At 57.1% G+C, this 24,844-nt stretch overlaps 1 protein-coding gene across 1 annotated transcript; it reads left to right on the top strand.

The window, feature by feature from the left end:
* The first annotated feature begins 147 nt into the window (after positions 1 to 147).
* Positions 148 to 24,357, top strand: MAPKAPK3 (MAPK activated protein kinase 3). Its single transcript, XM_016216903.2, has 10 exons — positions 148 to 420; positions 16,300 to 16,439; positions 17,534 to 17,598; positions 18,062 to 18,141; positions 19,423 to 19,546; positions 20,724 to 20,799; positions 21,127 to 21,251; positions 21,910 to 21,995; positions 22,259 to 22,339; positions 23,010 to 24,357. The coding sequence occupies exons 1-10, from the start codon at positions 196 to 198 to the stop codon at positions 23,157 to 23,159; spliced, it is 1,152 nt and encodes a 383-aa protein (XP_016072389.1). The 5' UTR covers positions 148 to 195; the 3' UTR covers positions 23,160 to 24,357.
* Positions 24,358 to 24,844: the final 487 nt, after the last annotated feature.

Genomic DNA, 24,844 nt, shown 5'->3' with positions numbered 1-24,844 from the left:
ACCACCGCCCCTGGCCGCGCGTCCCCACTCTCGGGGCAGCTCGCCCCGCATCTCCAGCGTTGCCCCCAGCCCGGCTCAGGGTCTCCAAGGCTGGGGTGTGCTGGAGGAGTCTGGGCGGAACTCACTCTTGCCCTCTTCCCCAGGTGGCCCTGGACGCCCCAGGCTGGGGCCGCCTCGGAGCGCCCCGCGGGGGCCATGGATGGCGAGACAGGAGAGGAACAGGGGGGCCCCTTGCCCCCACCAGGTGCACCTTCCGGACCCGGCCCAGCTGGCGCTCTGGCCCTCGCGGGGTGGCGGGAGCCCAAGAAGTACGCCGTGACCGACGACTACCAGTTGTCCAAGCAGGTGCTGGGCCTGGGTGTGAACGGCAAGGTGCTGGAGTGCTTCCACAGGCGCACGGGGCAGAAGTGCGCCCTCAAGGTTAGTGACCCCTCGCTGCCGCCTGGGTGGCCCCCAGGGTCCAGCAGCAGAGGCCTGTGGGTCCTGCTAAGCTCCTTAGGTTCAGCATCACCTTTCATCTTCATACTCCCCTGTAGGGCCAGGCTCCGGGTCCTCCCTGCTTTATAGGTGGGAAACTGAGGCTTAGCCTAGTTTCCAGGGAGCAAAGGGTGGAGTCTGTGTGGGTAGATCCAGCTGTACCCGGAAGTGGGGAAGGAGTGGCTCCTGGCTCCCGGGTTCTGGCTGGGCCTATGTGTTCCCGCCCAAGAGGGGCACTCTTTCCATGAGAAGCTCTTCTGGTGGGAATGGGTCTGAATTTCCCTCTGAGGCCGGGTCACCACCAAAGCTTGGGGTGGAGCTCCTTTCTCCTGTGGCCCCTGCCTGCCTGGGCTGGAGTGATGGGAGCCTTCCAGGCTGACTGGTGGGCAAGGCTGATGCCCATCACACCCGTGGGCAGGAGGCTGTTGATGGGCTCCAGCTGAGTCACAGGGCCCCATGCCTGACCCACCCTGGTTCCTGGGGAGAGGGCTGACCAGCCACCTAGCCACGTCACACCATAGGCTCCCTGGAGGCCTGGCTAAAACCTCACTGATACAGGTGGAGTCAAGGGAGTTCTGGGGGTGGCTGATCTAGCCACCTAGTTTGTTTAAGTCACTTAGTTCTAGGCCCACAACTCTGCCCCGTACCCAGAATCCCTTGAATCTGGGAACCTTAGTCAATTTCAGCTTGTGCCAGTGACCACCTGGATGGGTAGAGGATGGTAAGGAAAGTGGCTCCTGGAGGTTAGAACACAGCAAAGGATTTTCCTGTTTTATAGATGTTGCAATTATGAGCCTGAGGTCACAGTCCTGCTCTAATGTCTGGCCTGCATTTGCCAGATTTGTTACCTTGAACTAGGTTCAGGAGTCCTGAAGCCAAGTTTCTGCCTCTGGGAGAGACAGGGATTGTTGTGAGCTTGGATTGAGATGATGTGCGTACAGTAATTGGTGTAGAGCCTGATGGAGGCCTGGAGAGGCTACAGGACTTATTTAGGGCACAGGGTCTGCAAGTGTCTGAGCAGGAACCTGGGCTCAGCTCCCTGTGTCTTTCCCAGGGTCACTAGGGCTGATAGAGGTCGTATCCCTAGGGTGGTCTTCGAGGGGATCAGGAGAATGGGTCCGGAGGAGGCTCAGGGCTGGGCTGCTGAGGCCAGGTCTCAGACACAGCTCCTTTGCCTACTAACCTAGCGTTGGAGTGGGGTTGGGGCCCTTTTGGAGCCCCAGGCAATCCCTTGGAGTCCTTCAGGGAAAAAGACAGCTCTTCTAAGGGGAGATGAGGCTCAGGGGGTGAGAAGTGAGCATTTCTACCCTCTCCCTTGACACCGTCTTAGCCCCTTCACCTGTGTTAGCGTCAGGGTGCAGTCTGTGTGGGGAGGGGCCACCCAAGGCCAGAGAATCTCTTCTTCTTCTTCTTCTTTTTTAATACATCTTTATTGATTTCAGAGAGAGGAAGGGAAAGAGAGAGATAGAAACATCAATGATGAGAGAGAGTCATTGACCGGCTGCCTCCTGCATGCCCCGGACTGGGGATGGAGCTCGCCACCCTGGCATATGCCTTGACCAGGAATCGAACCTTGATCTCCTGGTTCCTAGGTCGATGATCAATCGCTGAGCCAGGCCCAGCCGGGTAAGAACCTCTTCTTAGTACCAAGGCTTTGGCCCTGTGAGCCAGGGCTGAGCTCTGACTGGCCCCTGTGCTGCTGCAGGTGCTGTGAGCGAGGCGGGCGCGGAGCGGGAGGCTGCGGTGTATGGCCCCAGGCAGCACCAGCTTTAAGCAGACTGGCCTACCCTTCCCCATAGGTGCTGCCTGGTAAGTGACTGCAGCAGTTTCTAAAGCACCTCTTCTTGGATGTGGGGCCTCAGTGCTTTCTCTGTTCTGGACGGAGAGCTGGGGCCAGCCGAGAACGATTCCCCTGCTGTACCCCTTTCGGCTTTATGGGTGAGCATGGCTAGGGCTACTGGCTTAGGACCTTCAGGCCTGGCCCTAAGTTGGCCCTCAAGGGGAACATGGATTAGATTTGGCCCCCACCTTCCCATTCTTGCCCCCTCACACCAGTGACCGAGCCTTGAAGTCCCTACTCAGCAAGGTAGATTCGTATTCGTTTTACACTTTCCAGATGGGGTTAGCACAGCCTCTGGTGCATCGGACCTGTCCTGTGAGTGGTGGCTCTCGCCTTGAGGCGGGAGGTGGCATTTTCCCACTTACATTTTTTCTCTACCCCCTGCCCAGGAGGGCCAGGGCCTGGGGACCTTAGCACATGGGCAGGCCTGGGCCCAGGGAGCTCATCTGGTCCATGAATGGGTCTCAGCCCTTTTTCTGCCTCTGCCTAGCCCTCTCCCCAGCTGCCCAGGTCAGCCTAGGTTGGGCTCCATATCTTTCTGCCTCCCTAGACCTACACCCCAGTTTCCCAGCTTGCCTGTCTTGTGGCTGGACACGTTCAGGCCCTCTGTGCCCTTCTTGGTGGTCCAGGCCTAGTGCCCTGGCCTCTTTCCATGCCCATCCTCTCAGTCTTGTTGCCCAAGATGGCAGATAGTACTTAGCATGAATTTTGGAAAGCAGCAGGCACTCATAAAACAGGAAGAACTGTGGTCACTGACCCTGTGGCTGTTGCTATTCTATGGGCGCCCTAGAAGAGCAGGCTCCTCCTCCTTGAGCTGGGCCTCTTCCCCTTTCTCTCAGCCCCTGACCTCTGGCTTGGTCCATCTTGGCTTTGTTCACACGCTGAGGCTCCTTCCCAAGGATAGCTTCCGCAGCTGGTGCAGTCATGCCACCCTAGGCACTTGCTGCTGTCCCCTTGGCAGGAGCCGGAGGACTGCCTGCCGTGTATGGGAGCTGGGGACTGCCTCCTACTGACTTCTTGATTGTGCTCCCTTTCAGGCCTAACCGCTTAATTGGCACCCCTGAGCTTCATTCCCAACTGGGCACAGCCCTGAAGATCTGTCCCCCATCAGTCACCCCAACACATTTGAGACCCAGCCCCTCAATCCTAATCACATATATGAAAATTGGGACCTGGAGTTAGTAGTCAGAAGTCATGTCACCTGATTGGGATGGGACTGTGGCAGAGGCCAGAATCCCCTCCCCTCCTGACTTCCTGCCCAGCCCACGTGTGGTCCTCAGCCTTCTGGCAGGCAGCGGTAACCAGGGCACTTACTAAGATAAATAAAAACAATAAAAGGCCTTACAGAGACAGAGGGGTTCATCGCGTGGAAGGAGAGGTAGAGCCTTCCTTCTTGCCCTGCTCTCTGGTCTCTGGGGCTGGGGCCCTGTCCTCTGACCATTGGAGCATGTTGGGGCCCCTCAGGGCTCCCAGTGCCCTCCTCTTCTGGTCTTTGTCAGAGAGAGTGGAGTGGTTGGGGACTGGATCCACATGCCCAGGAGATCTCTGCATTGTTTCATGGGCGGGGCTGGCCTGTTGGAGCTGGTGCTGCAGAGCTGGATTTGGGGCTGGGCTTGGTGTGGCTGCCAGACAGGCCAGGTACTTTCTCATTTGGCACCTGCCACCCCCTCACCTACCTCTCCAGACCGGTCAGATCAGCCTCTGCAGAGCTGCTTGTTACTGAGTCAACATATCAGGGAGTGTATGGAGGGGTTGGTGGCCCTGTACACAAGTCCCCAGCAGTGTTTTCACTGCCCTGAGCTTCTCCTAGGGTGCCCTCTCCTGGAAGGAAGTATTTGAGGTACTCAGGTGCTTCCTCCTGCTGAACTGCCTGGGCTGGCAATTTGCTTTTTAAAAGAAGATCCTAGGGAGGGCATCAAACCCTAAGAAATGCAAATAGTGGAACTTTCAGCAGAAGTGGGTTGTTTGGAGATGCTGTACACCCTGCCCAGCTGGCCTTTCCCACAGCTTTAGAAGCTGCTCTCCCACCTCCCACGTCCCGTGGGGGTCCCCTCTGCTGGGACTTCCATCCAGGAGCCAATGCCAGCTCTCAGGCTTTAGGCCTTGATGCTGTGGGTTCTCATCAACAGCTAACAGTTTTTCAGAGCATTCTGTCTGGCAGGCCCTGTTTCCCATGCACGACACGTGTTCTCTTACCTAATCCCTGTCATTCCCAGTTTATGGATGAAGATACTTAAGTTCAGAGAGGTGAGCGACATGCCCAAGGTGTACAGCTGGTGAGTGGCAGGGCTGGGACTTGAGCCTAGGCAGTTTAATGCCAGAGTCTTAGCATCAAAATCACCTTTTCATGCTTCATGCACGTCTATGGGGCTATGGGAGGGTCTCTGAGACTTGGCTCCTGGGAAGATGCGCGCATCCTGCTCCATGGCTCCCGGGCAGCCCAGGCTGGGCCCCAAGTGCCGCTCTGGTGTTTGCCACATCTCCTCCCTATGCCGGACTCCATGCCTGTGAATGGACAGGTGGTGATCCCGTAAGGCCAGTGCACAAGGACCATGATGGCTGCTGGGCCACCTCAGGAAGATTGTGTGATTCATGCCAAGCCTTGTGGGTGCAGAGGGCTGGGCCAGGCGGGGGCTCCAGGAGGAGGCTGCCTGCCCTGGTCCCGGTCTGCGGCCTGAGAAGGATGTGATGAGATGAGGGCACAGGGTGTGTGTGACAACCTGCCTGGTGTGGACAGCTCAGTGCCTGCCGAGGAGCACCACTTCCCCACTCACTGTCCTGCGTCCAGGCAGGATGTGGCTGTTCTCAGCAAGGCTGACCTCTCGGCCCTGATAACCCCGGGGGGCCGTGGAGGACAGAAGGGCTGCATGGAGGAAGAGGCCTTTGTGCAGAGCCTTGAAGGATGAGGACAGAAGGCCGGCGGGGACTCTCCCTCTCCCTCTCCATCTGCCCACACCTCAGGTTCATCCCTCACCCCACCGGAGGCCTCTGTCTGCGGTGCCCTCCCTCCTGCCAGCAGCATCACCAGGACTTCTGCGGAGTGCTGCTGCGGGCGCTCGGGGGCTGCTGGGGCTGCTGGGCTGCCCTTTAGCTGAGGCTGTGCGGGGAGGGCCGGCCTTCCTGGGCACAGAGGTGTGTACTGCCCGTCGCTCCGGAGCTAAGTGGATTAGCTGTGATTAAAATCCTGCTGTGTGGGAACCGCAGGGTATTGCTCAGAGCAGGGGTATGAGGTGTCTGCTTGTGGGGACAAGGAGCCTGGACAGACCTGAGACGCTGGGATTATTGACTGTGGGTTTCTTGCAGGTTTGGCATTAAGGTTTCCTTTATCTTTAAGTGGGGCTTCGTCCACGCTGCTTTCTCTTTGCAGCGCTTTCTAGCTTTCTGGCTTCTCTGCCTTCTTGTCCCTCTGATTTCTTCTTTCTCTGCTCTGTTTCTCCTGCTGTCACTCAGTCCCCCCCCCCCCCCCTCGGGCCTGGCCACTCTCTGTGTGTCTCATGGTTTCAGGCTCGGCTGGACCTCTTCTCTGCAGCCTGCAGGCTGAGGGCAGGCAGAGGACAGATGGGGGCTGGCCCGGTGCTGGGGATTCATCCTAGTCACAGGGAGTGGGGATGTTGGACAGGAAGGAGGAGTGCCTGGCTGTGCCCATGCCACTCGCAATGTCCCCTCCTGCTGCTGGCCTTGGCCAGGTGCTGGTGGCCTTGGCAGCTGGAGCAGTGGAGTCAGGAGCATTTGGGCCAAGCTTGTAACCGGAGGCGTCCCCCGTGGAGTGTGGGAAGCCAGCTTTGGCTGTGGCCTCTGCTGTTGGGTCTCTTTATATGGCTCAGTGGTCTGAGACTTTTGCTTGGGGCCTGGGCCAGAGCCTCAGAGACAGTGGAGGTACCTGTGGAGGGGCTGGGAGGGCTTGAGATGTGAGGTGCGTGCAACCTGCCTCCCCCTTGAGGGCACAGGTGAGGGGGCGCTGTCCCTGCACTACCTGGCATGAGCTCCCCAGAGCAGCTGACTCCAGCCCGCACCTTGCACCTGACCCCTCACCTCAGTGAAGCTCAGAGGCTATTTTTAGGGGCATGAAGGGCCAGGGCCCTTCCTAAGGGTGTAGCCTCCATGAGGGACTCTCAGCTCATTCTGTAGATGTCCCCCCAGCATAACCAACCCCTTTCTCAGGACGTGGCAGAGGGACTGGCATGGCTGCGCATTCTCCAGCAGACAGCAGCACACAGCTAGGGGGCGGGGGTGAGGGCACCCCCTTATTCTTCGAGCTCTTCCTACATACTGAACACAAACCCAGAAGAATCTAAGAAGGGGTCGTTGCCACCCCATGTCATGAATGCAGAGACTGAGGTTTGGAAAGGCAAAGTTACTCGGTGTCCCATAGCAGGGATACTCCCAGGCTGGGCTGGAACCCCAGCCTGTCTGGCAGCCAGGTCGTGGCTCTCAGCCATCCCTCCCTGTGGGCTGGGCTGGGCTGGGGAGCAGGAGCAGGGCCTCTCCCAGGTCACAGCCTGACGGGCTGTAAGGTGAAGGGCTGGGTGCTCTGCTTGGCAAGCGCCCCCTTCTGGCTAGGAATACCCTTTTGGTGGGCAGTGACACGGGCAGTGCCAGGAAACAGGCAGGTGGTGGGCCTCACCTTGTCCCCAGCTAGAGCTGCTCTTGCAAGTCGATGGGCAGCGTAGAGACTGGCTGGAGGGTACCCCAAGATGCCTCTCCTGAGCCAGCTGCCAAATGGGGTTCCTAGGGGGGACAGTCAGCCATGATGGCACTACCAGCAGGGTTTGTGCTCTGCTAGGGACAGGAACTCTGGGATTATGACTCAGGTTGAAGACCCCCATCCACTGTACCCCATGGTCCAGTTAAATCCTGCAGCGAGGCTGAGCCTGTACCAGGTGCATCTTTACCCCAGGAAGGCTCAAGAGAATGGGCATGATCGCTGCAGCCCATTCCCACCGCAGGAGTGTCCCTCAGGGCTGTGAGGCTACCACCCTGGTCTCCTAGAGTGGGGGGCCTTCCTCCCTCCCCTGCTTCTCCTTACATCTATGCCTCCTTTTTTTTTTTTTTTTTTTTTTAATCCTCACTGGAGGACATGCTTTTCATTGATTCAAGAGAGAGAGAGAAACATCGATGTGAGAGAGAAACATTGATCAGTTGCCTCATGCATGCACCCTGACTGGGGATCGAACCTGCAACCTGGGTATGTGCCCTGACTGGGAATCAAACCTCCGACACGTCAGTGCATGGGACGATGCTCTAACCACTGAACAAACCGACCAGGGCGACATCTATGGCTCCTCGGCATGGTCAGAGAGACTAGGCAGGTTTCCCAGGAGCTGGCTGGGTGTTGGAGCCTGGGAGCCTTCTAGCTGAACAGGAGGGGGAGAGAGAGGGGTCAGAGGCCAAGGGAGGTTGGATTCCAGTTTCCTTGGCTCCCTTGGGTGGAGTCTGAGTAGACCAACGGATGCCTGTGTTCAGCCAGGCCTGTGTGGGGAGCTGCAGGGGCGTGGAAGGGAGGAATGGCAAGCAGAGGCAATGTTGGCGTCGGGGGAAGAGCAGATCTGTGGGGTGGAGTCAGAAGGTTCCCTGGCATCTCTGCACCGTGCCTTTGGGGGTTATCTAGTCCATCCCCCCAGTGCCCCACTTCTTATTCCTTCGTTAATCTTTGTGGCATCTCCTCCAGATGAGAGAGACCAGCTATCATCCTTCTGAGAGCTGGAGGGTGGTCGGTCCCTCTCTCCAAAGCTGGCCAGAGGCAAGGACTGCTGGGTGCTTCAGTGGGGGTCACCTAGGCATGGCCTCACTTGACCTCGTCACCTCCTGCTCAGAGAAGGTGGGCTGCCCTCTGTGGCCCTGTACCGGCTCTGTGGGCATCATTGTGGCACAAATGACCCGTGGAGACACAGATCTGTGGCCAAGGTGGGGTCTTTTCATGAGGAGGGACCATTGAGGGGACATTATTTCTGAGATTAGGATTGAACACTTGTGTTTGCTGAAATTTCTGTCTTATAATGAAGATGCTTCCTAGTGCATGGTCCCTGGCCTGAGGCACTAGGAACCCCCATTCCCCAAATGCCTGCCCCAATTGGCACTCATGTTTCTGCTCTCCTTCCCTTTCCCTGCCTGGGAGCACACCCCACCCACCTCCACCCCTCCGTAGACCTGACACTTCTGCCTTTGTTTCCAGGTTGTCTGTGGCTGGTGGGCAGCAGATAAACCAAGGCCACCAAAATTTAGCAAATTAAAAGAGTCTTGTGTTCCTGAGACTTGACAATTTCAAAATGTGCGTTAGCAGAATTTCCTGGGAAGACAGCCTCTTGGAGCCTCAGCCACTCCCTCCCCTCCCAGGACTCTGGTGGGAGATGGTCAGGGAGGCTCCCAGCCTGTCAGCTGTGTCCCCCCCACCCCCTTCAGGTACTCAGGCCTTGGCACTGGAGAAAAGCAGCTGTTTGGTGGCCCTCCTTGGTCCTGGGTTCTCTCAGGAGGCCCTGGTCTTCCCATCTCACCTTCTCTGCCAGGTTCCAGCTCTGGACAGAAAAGAGAAGGGCAGAGAAGGAGCCAGGACCAGTTCCCTAGGCCCTGGGTCCTCATTAAGCATCCTGATTGGCAGTAACTCATCCATACACCCCAAATTCTTAAGGCCAGAGCACCTGTGGCAGCAGGTACCTCGCTCTGGACCTGGCCCCCAGGCAGGACCAGTAACTATGCAGGAGTCAGAAAGGGATCTGTGAAATGGGCAGGCTTCCCTGGGCATGAGGGCTTAGTCCCGGTTCCCAAAGGACTCTGGGACTCGGAGGTGGCTCGTGTGGGCCATGTGACTCAGAGAAGCCAAAAACCTCCCTGTGCCTCTGTCTCCTCAGCTGAAAATGATGGCTGATGATGCGACTGTAGAAGGACAGGAGCTCAGTGTCATAACGTGGCTGGTGCAGGGCAGGGGTTCCTGGCATATCACGACTGTAACAGCCACAGTGGCAGAGCCTGGGCTTGAGCCAGGGGTGTGGGGCCAAGCTCCACACATAAAAGGAGCTCAGCAGCCGTCGTCGCGGTCCCCCTTGCCCAGGAGCCAACGGGTACGGGTTCAGATATTGACTCTCACCACTCAGCTGTGTGATTTTGGCAAGTCACTCAATGTCTCAGAGTCGCAGCTCCGCACAGTGAAAGGATGATGCTGGGCCTTCTCAGGACATGGTGAGGACTGAATGAGGTGGCGGCTGTGACCAAGCACTGTGGCCAGCACAGCACTGGCAGAGCACCAGGGAGTGACGGTCACGCTGCCCGGAAGGGAGAGCGCCCAGCCCGGGCCTGGGCACTTGGGCTCAGCGGAATCTAGCGAACCACCGAGGAGAAGTCAGTGGATGGGGTGAGACGCAGGACAGGACGTGGTCAGAGCTTAATGAAGTGAGGTCTGATCTGGCATGAGGCCAGCTAACCCATTGCTGCAAAATTGGTTCCATTAGCTCCGGTAATGAGCTGGGAAAGCCGGGGAAATGAGTGTGCGAGAGAATCATGGCACACGTCGGGGGCACTAATGCAAAACTGTGGCTAAAACATTGGAGTTGATCTGGCAGGCAGCTCCTCAATAGCTCTAGTGCCCTTGGTAGGGGTGGAGGTGGGACTCTGGCTTTATAAGGAAGATACTGAGGCCTTAAAAGGACGTTTCTGCCCTGGCTGGGTGGCTCAGTCAGTCATCCTCTACACCAAAAGGTTGTGGGTTCAATCCCCAGTCAGGGCACATAACTAGGTTGTGAGTTTCATCCCTGGTCGGGGTGGATACAGGAGGCAACCGATTGATGTTTCTCTCCCACATCTATGTTTCTCCCCCCCCTCCACCCCCGTTCCTCTCTCTCTCTCAAAAAAAAAAAAATCAGTAAAAACATATCCTCAGGCGAGGATTAATAAAAAAGGACAGTCCTGTTCTGAACCCTGAACTTGAGGTCAGTCTACACTGTCCCATCCCTGGGGCTAAGGTCTTTGCTCTGAGTGGACAGAGCAGCCAGCAAGGGTCACACTGGCTTGCTGGGGACAGGGTGAAGTGTGCTCCTAACCCAGGGGAAAATAATCCCAAATAGCCAGAGCACTGGGAGTCAGAAGGGACCTTAATGTGGCTGAGTTGAAAATGCTTGTTAAGGAGGGGGTGTGGTAGATTCAATGTGCTTTTTCTTCTCTCTAACCTTCCCCTGTAGAGAACAGAGGTTCCCCACAATAAAAAAAAAAAAAAAAAGAGTTGAAAACTTGTATTTTTCTGTAATATTCTGTTTGGTTCTGCTACCTGAGTGCTCGGTGCTGAGCATGCGCACTGCAGTGTCCACCCTTGCCTGAGGCTTGGAGGAGACCCCCAGGCAGGAGGGAAGGTGTCAGGAGACATACCAGCCTTTCTCCTCTCCAAACTCTGGCCCAGAACAAAGCTGGAATCCCAGGAGAGTGATGGGCCTGGCGCTGTCGTCTCAGCATTCCCCCCAGTGTGCCAGGCTACAGTGCCACGCGCCGGCCGCGGTCTTGATGAGACATGGTCATCTGACTCTGGATCTTTTGCGAAATTATCATTGAAGGCATTGCCGGATGTTGTACTTTTCCCTCATAGAACATCTAATGCTAAATTGCTTTAAGAATCTGGTCTTGGCGGCCCGGCTGGTGTGCTCAGTGGTTAGAGTGTCGGCCCACGCACTGAAGGGTTGCAGGTTCGATTCTTGGTCAAGGGCACGTACCTGGGTTGCAGGTTCGATCCCCAGCCCTGGTCGGGGCACACGTAGGAGGCAGCCGGTCAATGTGGCTCTCTCACATTGATGTTTCTCTCTCTCTCTTTCTCTCCCTCTCCCCATCTTCCCCTCCCTCATTCCCTTCCATTCTCTCTAAAAATTAATGGAAAAAACAGCCTCAGGTGAGGATTAGAAAAAAAAGAATTTGGTCTTGGCAAAAGTTCAGTGAACGAATGAACGTGCTTCTCTCTGTGGGGTGATAAAGCAGGGAGCCTACCTGGTTTCCTTCTTTGCCAAGACTCCCAGGAAGCTCAGAATTACAATGTGCGCTCGATTACAGTTGTGAACTGACATGGGTTTCTGGTACATTTTTCTTTCTCTTCATTATAAAGAGAACCTGACATTTTTGTTTTACTTGGCTTCTCTCATGCTCTAGAATTATAAATGCCTGAAACCCTGCTGTCAGTGAGCCGGGCAGTGGAAAGAGTGGGGCTTGTTGTGGCCCACGGGGCAGTGAGGGGACTGGACTCCTGGCCTCTGGAAGGCTCCCTCTGTTGTCGGGATGATGGCTCTCAGGCTGTGGGTTGTCGTGAAACCCAGCATTCATGTTTCTTTATTTGCCAGTGCTCACTGATGGAGAAATTGCAGGCCAGCTCTCTTCCCCCGGAAGGAGTGGGTGTTCCGGCAGGGGCCACGGGGTGGCTGAGCGAGAGCTGCAGGTTAAGTGGCTGGGGGTGTGGAGGTTGCGGGGAGGAAGCTGCTTATCCAGGCTGGTGGCCTTGGGCCTCCTGTGTGTGTGACACAGATGGAGATACTGTGAACACTTTTAGCTGAGAAGAGCCCTGAGCGAGCTGGCTGTGGACACTGAATATGTGGGTGGGTACGTGGGCCTGGTTGGGGGTCCTTCCTGGGTTGGGAGGTGGCTGGAGAAGGCTGCTGGGGGCTGGTCCCAAGGCTGTGTCTTTCCAGAATGGCTGTAGACACCCCAGCTCTGATGCTCTAGGAAGGCGGATGGAGTGCTTTTATGGTTCTGGGCAACAGAGATGGGGTCTCAGTGGGATAGGAGGTTTGAGCAGAGGGGGCTGGGCTTGGTCACCTGCTTGGGCACAGCTGTCAGGCTGAGTTGTGACAGCAACACCCCAGTCTTTCTTGGGCACCTGTTTGTGCCCAGTTCTCTGCTAGGCACTTCAGAGAAGTAGAAAATATTGGATGAGAAAATGGACAGATGGATGGGTTCCACTCTCTGGGGATCCAACGTCAGCATCTCAGAGGCTGGGGACACGTGCATACCCATGGCCCACACACGCACATCCCCCACATTCCCTACACCCATACACACCCATGCATGCACCCCTATACCTGCATGTACCCATGTTCCCATTGCACACACACCCCTGCTCCTGTGCTCACATTTATTTCAGAACAAGTTTCCCCGAGTCTTGCAAGCTGTAGTTTTGGCCAGTACCTCTGTAACTTGGGGTCACCCCCTCCTGTCATTTCACCTCGGTCGGGGCTGTCTGGGTCCCTCTAGCCCTGCCATCGTCCAGCCAGATGGCCCCGGGGCAGTGACTTCATCATCCTGAGCCTCTCTTTCCTCAATCTGTAAATTGAGGCTGATGGTCCCCGCCCTGCTTGCCTCACAGGGTGGCACCCTGCATTCCCATGAGATGTAGAGGAAGAGGGTGTTTTGTAAATAGCAAATTGTTTTTCAAATAGTCAAATGCTGCTGCTGTTTGCCCAGCCCCTCCACCCACAGCAACCACTGTCCTTGGGTGGGAAGGGACACTGCGGGAAGTAGTGAGGAGACGTGGCCATTTCTGAGGCCCCCGTTCCACCTGGTGATGCTGCAGGGCCGTGGGCCCCTCTGCCCTCAACCTTTGCTGGGTCCATGGTCCGGTGGGGTTGGTAGGGGACTCAGCCATCCAGCTGCGGGCTCTGGGGGCAGGTAAGGGAATTTGGCAAAGGAGAGTGAGGAGAGAAGGGAGGTGGAAACCACTGATCAAAGCCTGAGGCTAGAGCAGTGCCCTCTGTTCAAGGAGATGTCGCCTCACATCCCACACTCTGCTCACTTCCCTGGGGCCTGCACCTCAAGTACAGCCAGGAGCCCCCTCCCCCAGGAGAAAGCTGGGGTTCCACCTCTCAGTTGTGTGTGGGGGGTTCTTGTTGGGTGCCAGCTGGAGCTGTGGAGCTGCCCAGGAGCCATCACAGACCCTCCAGCTTCGGTGGACCCCTGGGGAAGCCTAGGGGATGTAGGAGGGGAATGAAAGAAGGGTGGGGTCTGTTGGGTTGGCAGAAGGCTGCCTCATCTTCTTTTCTTCCAAGCTGTGACCAGGGACCAAGATGTCAGGTGGCCCCCTGTGGGTTCATGCATTTGGATATGGGGTCTGTGGAGACCCTGGTGCTACTCCATGGGGGCAGGGATGTGGGAGTGGGGCTACAGTAGGTACCTTGCAAGGAGCCCCTGACCAGAGGTCCCCCTTTTTGTTCCCTTCCCCCTAATCTAGCAGCTTAACATTGGGGAGACAGAGGCCCAGAGAAGCAAAAGACTGGCCCAAGTTCATACTGAGAAGGGGAGAACCTTGGCCTCCTGTCTCCTAGCCCTGCGCCCATGCCCATGCCTAGGAAGATGGGGCTTTTGCTGGGGAGCACTGCTTATGAAGGGCATTGTGGACTCATGTGCTAACATGAGTGAAGCCAACTTGTAGCAATGGCCTTGTGGACTGGAGCAGTCAGGATGGGCTCCTTAGAAGAGGAGATAAAGTCTGGTTCACCAGAGAAGGTGGGTGAGGTACAGTGGGAACAAGTTTGGCCAGCTTGTCTTGTCTCTCATTTGTTGAGCCTTCCTGGGTCCTCCTCAATTTAATCTTACTCTGTCCTCGTGATGCATTGTGAAGGCTTCTTATTGTCACCACCCATTTATAGATTTGGTTATTAAATATATAAATATTTATCTGAGCCTGTGCTCTGTGCCAGGCCCTACACCCCAATCCTGGGACCCAGTGGTGACCAGGCTCACTGGCCTTTCTGGATGCCCTTCTGGGCCCACAGTCTGATGAGGGTGGCCACCTGGCTGGGGAAACAGCTGCGTGGTCTGGGACCAGTTACTTTTCCTCTCTGTGCCTCAATTTCTCATCTAAAGAATGGTGATAATGAAGTCCCTTCCCCCTAATATTAAAAAGGGCTCAGAACAGAGCCAGGCACGTTGAAATGCAATCTGTGTGTGTGTGCCTGTGTGTGCGCGCGCGTGTGTGTGAGATTAGGGTTATCAAAAGGGACAAGTTAATTGTAGGTTGTGAGCAAGTGCTACACAGGAGGGAGGTAAAAAGGGTTTGGGGGGGAAGCTTTCCAGAGAGCTGGAAATATTTTCTGTCTTGATTGGGGTGTGGGTTCCAGGGGTGCGTACAATTGTCAAAATTCATTGAACTGGTAATAAAAAGAACAGCAACAAAACCTCACTGAGCTGGACTCTTGATGTTGGTCCACTTTACTGCATGTAAAGAATACCTCAGTAAACAAAGTATGCATATAAAGGAAGAAAAACAAAGGGTAGAGAGAAAATGGGGGACCCTTGAGGCCCTCTTTAGACAGGATAGTCAGGGAGGGCTTCTGAGAGGAGGTGACATTGGGAGGATCCCTGGAAGAGAAGGCTCTGGCTATGGGGAAGAAAGGTGAGGAAACGGAGGCTCTAAGAGGTTTGGGACCACACTCAAGGTCAGCCCTAGGCATCAAGAGTGACAGCCCAGGATATTTCTTGGCAGCTGGGCCTGGGTGGGGCCTTGGCAGAAGCCAGTGGTGGCATTTGTGTTTTCTAGGGCCAGTCCTCTCCCTGTTCCTGTGTCTGCTCTCAGGGCCTTGGCACTCAGAGAAGGACTATTTTAATTTGTATGGGAAATGAGTCCCTAAATATGGACTGAGTGGGGTGGGAGGCATTGAGAAGCTGTGGCTCAGGGCAGCTCCGAGTCCTCCACCTCCCTCCACCTCCCTCCGCCTCCCTCCACTTCCCTCCACTTCCCTCCACCTCCCTCCATCTCCCTTCACCTCCCTCCACCTCGGGGAAGCACTGGGTAAAGGCAGAGCCCTGAAGCTCTCTGGCCTCTCCTCCTGTCCCTCCCATATTTCCAGCTCCCTCCCATTGCAGCCCGTCCCCCCCCACCCCATTCCCTTTGTTCAGGAGCTCAGTTTTTCCTGCCAGGCCCCTGACAGGGACCCCCAGCTTTACATGACCTGCCTCTGCTCCCCAGCTGCTTCTGGCCTGGTGGGAGGTACAGAGGCAAAAACCATTGGAGCAGGTGCTGGGAGGACTTTCCAGAGGAGGAGACCTCTGAACTGAGCCCAGGAGGTTCCTCCCGAGGAGGGAGTTGACCCGATGGAGAAGGAGAGGGCAAGAGTGCATGTGCATAGACAGGGACTGGAGGGCAGCCAGTTTGGGACCAGCAAGTTCATCCTTCTAGCCAGAACTAAACATGTTTGGGACCAGGGGAAGCAGGAAGAAAGTGGGAGAGGAAGGCAAGCCCTCTCCCCGTTCTGGGCATCTCCCCCTGCATGCTGACTTCTTGTCGCCCTGGGCCTCCTCTGAGCAGGACCACTCCAGGGCCTTGCTCGTGTCCGCGACTGGCCTCCTGGTTGGCAGCCATAGCCCAGGGCTGAGTGAACCTGAGCAGGATCCCGGCGCCGCCCACCAGCTTCCTGCCTCGTCTGACGCATCCTGTGGAGATGACTGTCATTACTCTGTTTTACAGAGTTTCGGGCTGTGGCTGGGAGCTGTGAAAGTTTGCCTGAGGTCACACTGAGTCATTGGAGAAATTTAGCCCCAAACCGGGACTTCACCCCACCAGGCGGTCACCTCCCTCAACTAGGGTCCTCTCTGCTCCCAGACTCTATTTCTGGGTCCACAACCCTCGTGCCATCCCATTGTACAAATGAGACTCAAGGGGTGTGTGGCCCCTGGCCTGGGGTCCCACAGCTGATGTGCGATTGGACTTCAAAACCCGTTCGATTTCCACTTCTCTCGTCCGGAGAAGGAAGGTGGGGGCGTCTCTGGCCTCGGAGCCTTTCCAAGCTGTCAGCCCCCTCCCAGGGCTTCCCGAGTCGCCGGCCAGGCTGCCTGAGTCTAGAGGCTCCCTGGATCAAAATCAGGGAAACCTGGATTCAAATCCTCACTTTATTCTTCATAAGCTGGGTGACCCTGGGCAGCTCATGGGCTTCTCTGAGCTTTGGTGTCCTCCTCCGCAATGAGGGCAGTGGCACTGCTGGGGGGGGGGGTGCTGTGAGCTGACCCTGTCTGTGCTGACCCACCCCCAGCTCCTGTACGACAGCCCCAAGGCCCGGCAGGAGGTGGAGCACCACTGGCAGGCCTCAGGTGGCCCCCACATCGTGCGCATCCTGGACGTGTACGAGAACATGCACCACGGCAGGCGCTGCCTCCTCCTCATCATGGAGTGGTACGCGGCCCGCCTCGCCCCGCTGGTCCCCCGGTCCCCAGGCCCTGCGTCCTCCCAGGGGCTCTTCCTTAGAGAGCAGCCCCGGGGGGACCCCAGCCCCTGAGGGTGGGAGGAAACAGCTTGGCTCCACCCTGGGGAGGGGCTGGGAGAGCTGTCAGAGGCGGCCGCCAAGCCCGAAGGTGCTGGGGGTGGGGGTGGGAAAGCGGGGACATGCACAGTCCCTCAGCTTTCCCCTTCCTACCGGGGTTTGCGCTCTCATGGTCCCATTAGAGGCTGGGTGATCCGAACCCAGAACCAGGAGCCCATGGCCTCCTCTGCCCAGGCTTCTCCCACGAGCACTGTGGCTCAGCCTAGCCTCCCTCAGATCTTGGGCCCGTGTCTGGGCCTCCAGCTCCTCCCCGTCTGCCTTTTGGGCCCCCCTTACCCTACAGGTTAGCAGCTCTTGAGTCAGATTTGGGGTTCACACCCTGGCTCTGTCCCTCATTAGGCGTGTGACCTTGGGCAGCTGTTAACCTCTGTAGCTCCCATGTAAAATGTGGAGGAAGATCTCAATGCAGCGTTCACGCTATACTTTACTCCATTCCAAGTGCTCCCTGTGTATTGCTGATTTAGTCCTTACAGCTCTGTGAGGCTGGTGCTATAACCCCCATTTTACAAAAGAGAAAGCTGAGGCACAGAAGTGAAGGGACCAGCCCAGGGTCACACAACGGTGTACACGAAGCTCTTTGCCCAGGGCACAGCACACAGTAGGTGCTTAGAAAACAGTGGTCCTGATGACAGTCGACATCCCTCATTTGGGGAAACTGAGACTTGTGTGGGGGTGGGTTTGCCCAAGCCTCAGCCAGGTGAGGGTAGTGCCACTGGAAATACAGGACTCCCTGGGGAGGATCTGAGCTCACTACCCTCCCCTAGTTCTAAGTTCAATTCAACCCACCCGAGCTGACAGCCCACCACGCTCCAGGCTGTTCGAGGCACAGGGGAGCTGCCAGTGACTGTTCCCTGGGCAAGAGCAGCAGGGCCTGGGCCACGATTCAGGCAGGGCAGGATGATGCCTAGCTCTCCTTGTCCCTGCTCACAGTCACATTCTCTTATAGCATGGAAGGTGGTGAGTTGTTCAGCAGGATTCAGGAGCGTGGCGACCAGGCTTTCACTGAGAGAGGTACATGCGTGCAGCTGGGTCAGTGGGGGGATTTGGGCTGAGATGGATCACACAGAGTTACTGTGTGATGCTGGGCATGGCCCTGCTCCTCTCTGTGCCTCAGTCTCCCCAGCTGAACAAGAGAGGGTGAGACAAAGTGGGTGTGCCCCTGCCCCAAGGAGTTCTGTAAGTCTGTAGCACCTTCTTGGATATGGGCTCTCCGTGACATTGGGATGGAGGCTCTAAGCTTCTGGTACTGACCAGCGACTGAGCTGGGAAGAGGTGGCCCAGGCCTGAGGAAAGAGGTCTAGGTGGGCTAAGGCATCCCCAGAGGAAATTAGGGTGACTGGGGTAGGCGTATGAGATGGGGGTCCTGGGTTGCAGGAGTGCTGTCACCATCTTGGCTGTCCCAGGGGGATAACAGGGTGGGGGCCCCAGGCTGCCCAACCTCTGACTGGCATCTCACCCTCCTCTATGTCTGCAGAAGCCGCAGAGATCATGCGTGACATTGGTACAGCCATCCAGTTCCTGCACAGCCAGAATATCGCTCACCGAGATGTCAAGGTGAGGCTCCAGGCCCTGGGATGGGCGGCCAGGGAGGGAAGGGTGATCCGCAACCCCCAATGGCTCCCAGCACCCACTAGATGGGGGCTGAGTCCCTTCAAGGGCTCTGCCTCCTGGCCTAGACTGATCTTCTCTGTCTCTTCTCTCCTGATCCCAGCATTCTCATTCTGCTCTGACCAGATGGGTCTCCTCGATTCCTTCACACTGTAGTCCCAACAGCCCTGAGACTAGCTGAGTGCCTACTTTAAGCCAGGAGGCCCTGGCAAGTGTCTCGTTTAACCCTCACTTAACCCTGTGAGGTTAGGTGACATTACCCATTTGACAGATGAGAAAACCAAGGCTCAGAGAGAGATTAAGTGTCTTACCCAAGATCATAAAGTTGTCACACTGGGGTTCGTTCATTCATTTGTTCATTCAGCAAGGAATTTTGTGAACACGTAATGTGCTGGGCCGCAGGCAGGGGCTGCCTGACACTATTGGGGCTTCTTTGAAGTATCGCCATAGTTTCGATAGGTTAGACCCTCATGCCAGCCTTTTAAGGGAAAGAAGCCATTCGCTGGGCCGCAAGGAGGAAGGAGCGGAAGCGGGTGCAGTTGCCGAGCCTGCTCTTTCTTTCCATGGATGGGCTTCAGGGGTGTGCTGGAGGCTCAGCTCTCCCAGTTTCCTCTCCAGGGAGGCCTGGGTCTTAGAGATCAGCCTGACGCAATGCAAACTGAGGTAGCTCTGCATACACTGCATGTGCCAGCCACCGTCGGAGCAGAATCTGCAAGCCCTGGGCCCTCTGCCCAGGCCAAGAGCCTTAGCCTCCTAAGGCTTGTTTCCTCGCTGGGCCTAGGAGAGCTGCAGGTCTGCTGCTGCATTAATAGGGCCTTGCTCGGGCTGGGTCCTGCCAACCCTACAGTTCTCCTCGGATTCTGGATCCACATGCCGCCACGACAGACTCACCTTCTGAACCCTTGCTTTGTTCTGGTCCTGGCTTCCTTTTTCCCAAGGGGAGGAAAACCTTCCGCAGAGGAGGTTCCCTTGTGTAGACAAAACCTGCTTCCCAGTTTTGATCTCAGTCCAAGGTCGGATCATCTCACTAGAACCTGAGAAATAGCTTTCACTGGCTCCACATTGGAACTTTACCCAACGCCCTGTCCTTCTACTCCTCTCCTGGGGCCTGGCTCCTCCTGCCTCCCTTGGGGTGAGAGAGGGAGGAGGTCTGGCTGAAGGTCACCTTGGGACTCTGTCCCCACCTGGTGCCTAACTCCAGACCAATGTTTTCTCTTCCGGGCCCAGCCTGAAAACCTGCTCTACACGTCCAAGGAGAGGAATGCTGTGCTGAAGCTCACTGACTTTGGCTTTGCCAAGGAGACCACCCAGAATGCCCTGCAGACACCCTGCTATACTCCCTACTACGTGGGTGAGTCCTCGGGACGTGGCCTGTACCCCCCCCCCCCGCCCATGCTGGACCCTGCGGCGGTGTGGGGCAGCTGGTGGGTTGCAGAAGTCAAAGAGTGAAAGCCCAAGGAAGAGGGAGGGGGTCATCCCGTCTGCGTGGAGGCAGTGACGAGGGGGGGCCCGGAGGCTGCAAAAATATTCTTCCGAACTTCAGCTTCTGCCTTTGAAAATAGATCCAGGAAAATTCTGGCTGCGGCCTGTGAGCTGAATGACATCACAGCAGCTCTAAATATATACGTGATAAAAGGCTGCCATCAGCTCTGGACAGAGCCCAGCCTGGTGGTTTTTCTCCCGTGCATATCTTCCTGGGATTCGTATACAGAAAGTGAGCAGGCCTTTCCCCCTGCCTGAGGGGAAAGGCACCAGCCACCTGCCTCGTGGGAGAGAGTCCCTTAGGCCAGGGCATGGACAGGACCTGGGGTATGCACACTCATGCTTCCTGGAAAAGTCCCTCACTCCCTGGGAGCAGGCAGCCCTCAGATCTGGAAAGGTCCCTGCTGAAAGTGCGTCACCTGAGTGTGGGGTGATGGCTTCCTTCGCCCGGGGCTCTTCTCCCTGAGGAGAGGCCTTCCGAGAGCTGCTGAAGGGGTGCGCAGGCCTCGAGACAACTGAAATGGCACTCTGTTTACCCGGACGTGTTTTGCAGTATTTTGACTTAAATCTTCTGGCCTACTCATCTCATTGCACTAACGGAAAGACCAAGGCCCCGTGAGATGGAATCCAAACTGACCGTGGAATCCAGAGCCCTCCCCCAGTCCCTCCTTGCCCTGTGTGTTCAGGGAGGCAAGAGACGCGGGGCAGCTGGTGGCTGAGGCTTTTTTATCTAGGACGGGACCTCACCAAACCCCAGCCCAGCCTATCTCTCCTCTTCCCTCACCAAGCCTGAGACCGGCCCAGAGGAGCTGGGAGCTATCATTTCTTACAGCCAGCCTAAAGGCGCGTTGAGTTTTTCTGGGAGCTGTTTTTCCTCCCCCAACTTCACACACATGCTGCCTTCCCAGAAGGTGCCAGACACCAGTCTGCTCTGCCCCCCTCTCTCATACGGACACCTGTTCCCCACCTTGCCCAGGCTTCAGGCTCCTGCCTGGGCTCTAGGACCCTGGGGACTGAGAGCCCTCCTGTGCCCTCTGCCCTGGCAGCTCCTGAGGTCCTGGGTCCAGAGAAATATGACAAGTCGTGTGACATGTGGTCCCTGGGCGTCATCATGTACATCCTGTGAGTACAGCCGCCTCCACCTCCTGCACGCCCCCCCCCGCCAGGCACCCTCAGTTCACACGCCCTTGACGAGACTGAGCAGGTCCCTCGCGCAGGCTGCTCTTCCATTCTGGTCGTGGACACCCCTTCCTCGGGCTGCCGGATGGGCCTCTCCATACCAAGGGCAGAGAGTGTCCCTGGGAGGAGCCCGGGGCGGGGGGCAGAGGGCTGGGCTTGTCGCCATGGCGTCCGGCCGCCGGTCTCCCCGGTCAGGAACTTGGGGAGGAGAGAGGGTCGGCTCTGGCGCTGCCCCCACACCTGTGCCAAACCACCCCCGCCCTCCCGCAGCCTGTGCGGCTTCCCGCCCTTCTACTCCAACACGGGCCAGGCCATCTCCCCGGGAATGAAGAGGAGGATTCGCCTGGGCCAGTATGGCTTCCCCAACCCTGAGTGGTCGGAGGTCTCCGAGGATGGTGAGTGACCCCGCTGCACCGGTGCCCATCAGCCTTCATCCCGGGAGACACCACATTGGTGTCAAACTGACCTGTGTTCCTGTGCCAGCTCCCCCGCACCCCAGCTGTGTGACCCTAGGCAAGTCACTCGACTTTTTTGAACTTCAGTTTCTTTTTTTTTTTTTTTTTAAATATATATATCTTTATTGATTTCAGAGAGAGAAAGGGAGAGGGAGAGAGAGAGGTAGAAACATCAATGATGAGAGAGTCATTGATCGGCTGCAGCCCACAACCCGGACATGTACCCTGACCGGGAATCGAACCCTGATCTCCTGGATCCTAGGTCGGCGATGCTCAACCGCTGAGCCACGCCCGGCAGGGCTGAACTTCAGTTTCTATACCCGTCAAATAGGCTCAAGATTTGTCTGCTCAAAACTTCCTCTAGCTCTTGGTGCCTCATTCATACTTTCCTCTTGGGGACCACAAGCCCTGTGCCAGTTCCTCACTGCTGCCTAGCAGATGACCCCCGACACCAACAGCCTTACAACGAGAGAGCTGTTAGCTTGCTGTTTCCGTGGGCTAGGAATTTGGGAGCGCATGCAGAGCTATGGTCTCTGGGGAGTGGGGGGGGCTGGCTTTGAGGGATTTTGCGCCCTCACCACGACGCTCTCGGCTCCAGCCAAGCAGCTGATCCGCCTCTTGCTGAAGACGGACCCCACGGAGCGGATGACCATCATGCAGTTCATGAGCCACCCCTGGATCAACGTGAGCGCCGCCCGGTCCTGTGGTGGGCAGGGTGGCGAGCAGGGCCCCCAGGCAGGAGGAGGGTGGCTCAGGAGGCCTTGGTGCAGGCCGCAGATGTGTGGCAGTGCCCCACCTATGACCTCCCTTTGCCACTGCTCCGGTCAGGCTCCTTCGCCTCCCTGAGCCTCGGTTTCCCCACCTAAGACTGGAAGAAGGGGTAGTGGGGAGCCAGTGATATCCCAGGTGCCTGCAGGTTCTAACCCATGGGCTCGGGCTCCTTCCAGCAATCCATGGTGGTGCCGCAGACCCCGCTGCACACGGCCCGAGTGCTGCAGGAAGACAAAGACCACTGGGACGAAGTCAAGGTGGGTGAACCCCGCCTCAGTTTCCCTGCAGGTGCCAGGGTTTTGGAAAAAGAGACTCCGGGGTGGTGGAGCACAAGGTGTCGATGACTACACTGGTGGTCCAACTGTGGCACCTGCAGCATTGAGCTGCACTGCCCCCTTCAGGCTGGTGCTCCTGGCTCCCTCCCTCAACCAAGGGGGGCTTTGGGCCAGGGGCTCAGTGAAGGGGCTTCGACCCCAAGCTTTGGCCTTAACCCGTCTTATAATCTACAGCACTTAGGAGGGTGTTCAGCCTGGTTTTAGACTCAGCAGAGGCCAGGTTGGAGCATATTGGGCAGCAGCTCAGAACCCCAAGGCTCCCAGGGCACAATGTTCAGGCCCCAGTGTCCTGCATGTCCAGTAAGATAGCGTCCCTGCTGGCCTTGTGGTTCTGAGCAGGTGACATTGGTCCAGGTCCCTGTGCTACCTACCCTGGTGTTGTCCCAGGGAGTCATTAGGCACTTTCTATGCCTTAGTGGATGAGCGTGACGTCTCCCACAAAGGACTGTAGGGAGGCTTGTGTGATGCAGATGGAGGGACTCAGTGCTGCTTGGGCAGCAAAGGTTGTCATTGCCATCGCTGACATTAAGGGGCTGCCCAGGGAGGAGGGTGATGGCTCCGGAGGTCAGCACATCCTGACATCTGTCCCCAGGAGGAGATGACCAGTGCCCTGGCCACCATGCGAGTGGACTACGACCAGGTGAAGATCAAGGACCTGAAGACCTCTAACAACCGACTCCTCAACAAGCGGAGGAAGAAGCAGGCGGGCGGCTCGGCCTCCCAGGGCTGCAACAACCAGTAGCTCATGGGGCCTCAGAGAAGCTGGGCCTCTGGGCCTGGGGACAGACTGGAGTGGGCTGAGGCCCTGACCCAGAGGGCCCAGGGTCACTTTTTTAAACAAAAGGACTATTTTTGTGTGTCTTAATTTGTCACTTGAAACTTCAGGATGGGGGACTGTGACCCCACACCTCCTTCAGGGCCCCGGTTCAGGCTCAGGCCGTAGAGGGGCGGTGCCTGGGGCTAGGGAGCTGCCTTCTGCAGCTGCAGTGCCTTCATCCACAGTGGCCTGAGCCGTGGCTCTGTCCTGCCCTGGGAATGGCCTTAGACTTCTAGGCCACTTGTGGCTGAGCTTCCCTCCTTCTGTGCAGACACTCCCCCGTGGGCTGGGCAGATGGGCCTGGCCTTGGGAAAAGCATCTGGCCATTGGTTGCCATGGTGACCAGGGACAGAGTTGCTGTCTATGAATGCCGAGTGAGCGAGCAAGGGAGGCAGAGGGGCAATTGAGGGTCTGTCCGCCTTTGCCTTCCCGGGGATGTTGGTCTTTCTCCCCTCTCACTCTAGCCTCTTTGGTCTTCCAGAGGCCCAAGGGTCAGTGTGCCGGCCCCCCTGGGCAGTCCAGCCCATCTTGCTGCAGCCCCATCCCACAGGGCCTTGGAGCTCTTCCCCCTCAGGCCCTGGGCCCAGCCCTCCCGTTACTATCCCCTATCCAAAGAGTGGCCTCTCCTCTCAGCTGAGGGTGGGAGGTATTTTTAACGCTTTTCTACTTTGGAAAATGTCACTGTGACAAAAGCTGGTACAGTTCCTCTGCCCCCACCTGCTCTCGGGATCCCAGGGAGGAGAGCCTCTCTCCGTAACGGTTCCTTCTCCACTCTGCCCCGGTGGGCTCTGGTGGACTCTGGTGGACTGTGAGAGTAGATGGCTGGGGGCAGGGCCAGGAGGCTCCCTGTTCATCAGGGGTCCCTTTTTATACTCCAGGTAAGACCCAAGGCAGTGGAGGGCTACTGAGGGACGCTTTGAAAGTCTGGTCCCTGCCTGAGTCGGAGGAGAGAACATTTTTCTCTGCCAGTCCGGGCTGACCCAGCCCCACACTGCCCTTGATAGGGGGCTGACAAGTGCCTGACACCCAGCCTGCTTCCCTGATCACCCCTTTTTTGGCTGGGAAACCCTAGACCACATGGGAAAACACTGCTGGGTCGTCCTATTAATAAACCCAATTTTGCCATTTCCCTCTGGTTCCTGTGTTTCTCTTTGTCTAGATGAGTGGACAAAAGTGGCCCCAGGGCAGCCACTCACACCCAGTAGTGATTGTACCCTTCCTGGAGAGGGTTTCTAAGACCCAGTGAGCGTGCCACGCTGGCTTGAGGGCCACCGTGGTCTCTCCAGGCATGGGAAGGTCAGAAGAGAGGAAGGATGGCAGCTGCCCCATGCCCCTGCCCTGCGCCGCCCGGTGTGCTATGTGTGTGACACCCACCCCCGGCCCTGTGTGCGCCAGCGTCTGCCCACAGTGGCCACCCCCAGCTGTGTGCCAGCCTGCTGAAGGGCAGGCACAGTGCCTGCTGCAGCACGGAGCTATTTTCAGAAGCTGCCAGATTTCATTTGGCAGCAAGAATGTTGGGGAGGGGAGGGGATGGGATGCTGGAGACTGTCTTTTGACTACTCCAGCAACGGGAGTGTCCTCAACCCTGAGGGGCCCTCGTGGGCAGCCTC

This window comes from Miniopterus natalensis, chromosome 15 (assembly GCF_054644295.1).
Source record: "Miniopterus natalensis isolate mMinNat1 chromosome 15, mMinNat1.hap1, whole genome shotgun sequence".
NCBI classification, from domain to species: Eukaryota; Metazoa; Chordata; class Mammalia; order Chiroptera; family Miniopteridae; genus Miniopterus; species Miniopterus natalensis.
The sequence above is the reverse complement of the archived record's forward strand: the minus strand, read 5'-3'. Positions and strand labels throughout refer to the sequence as shown.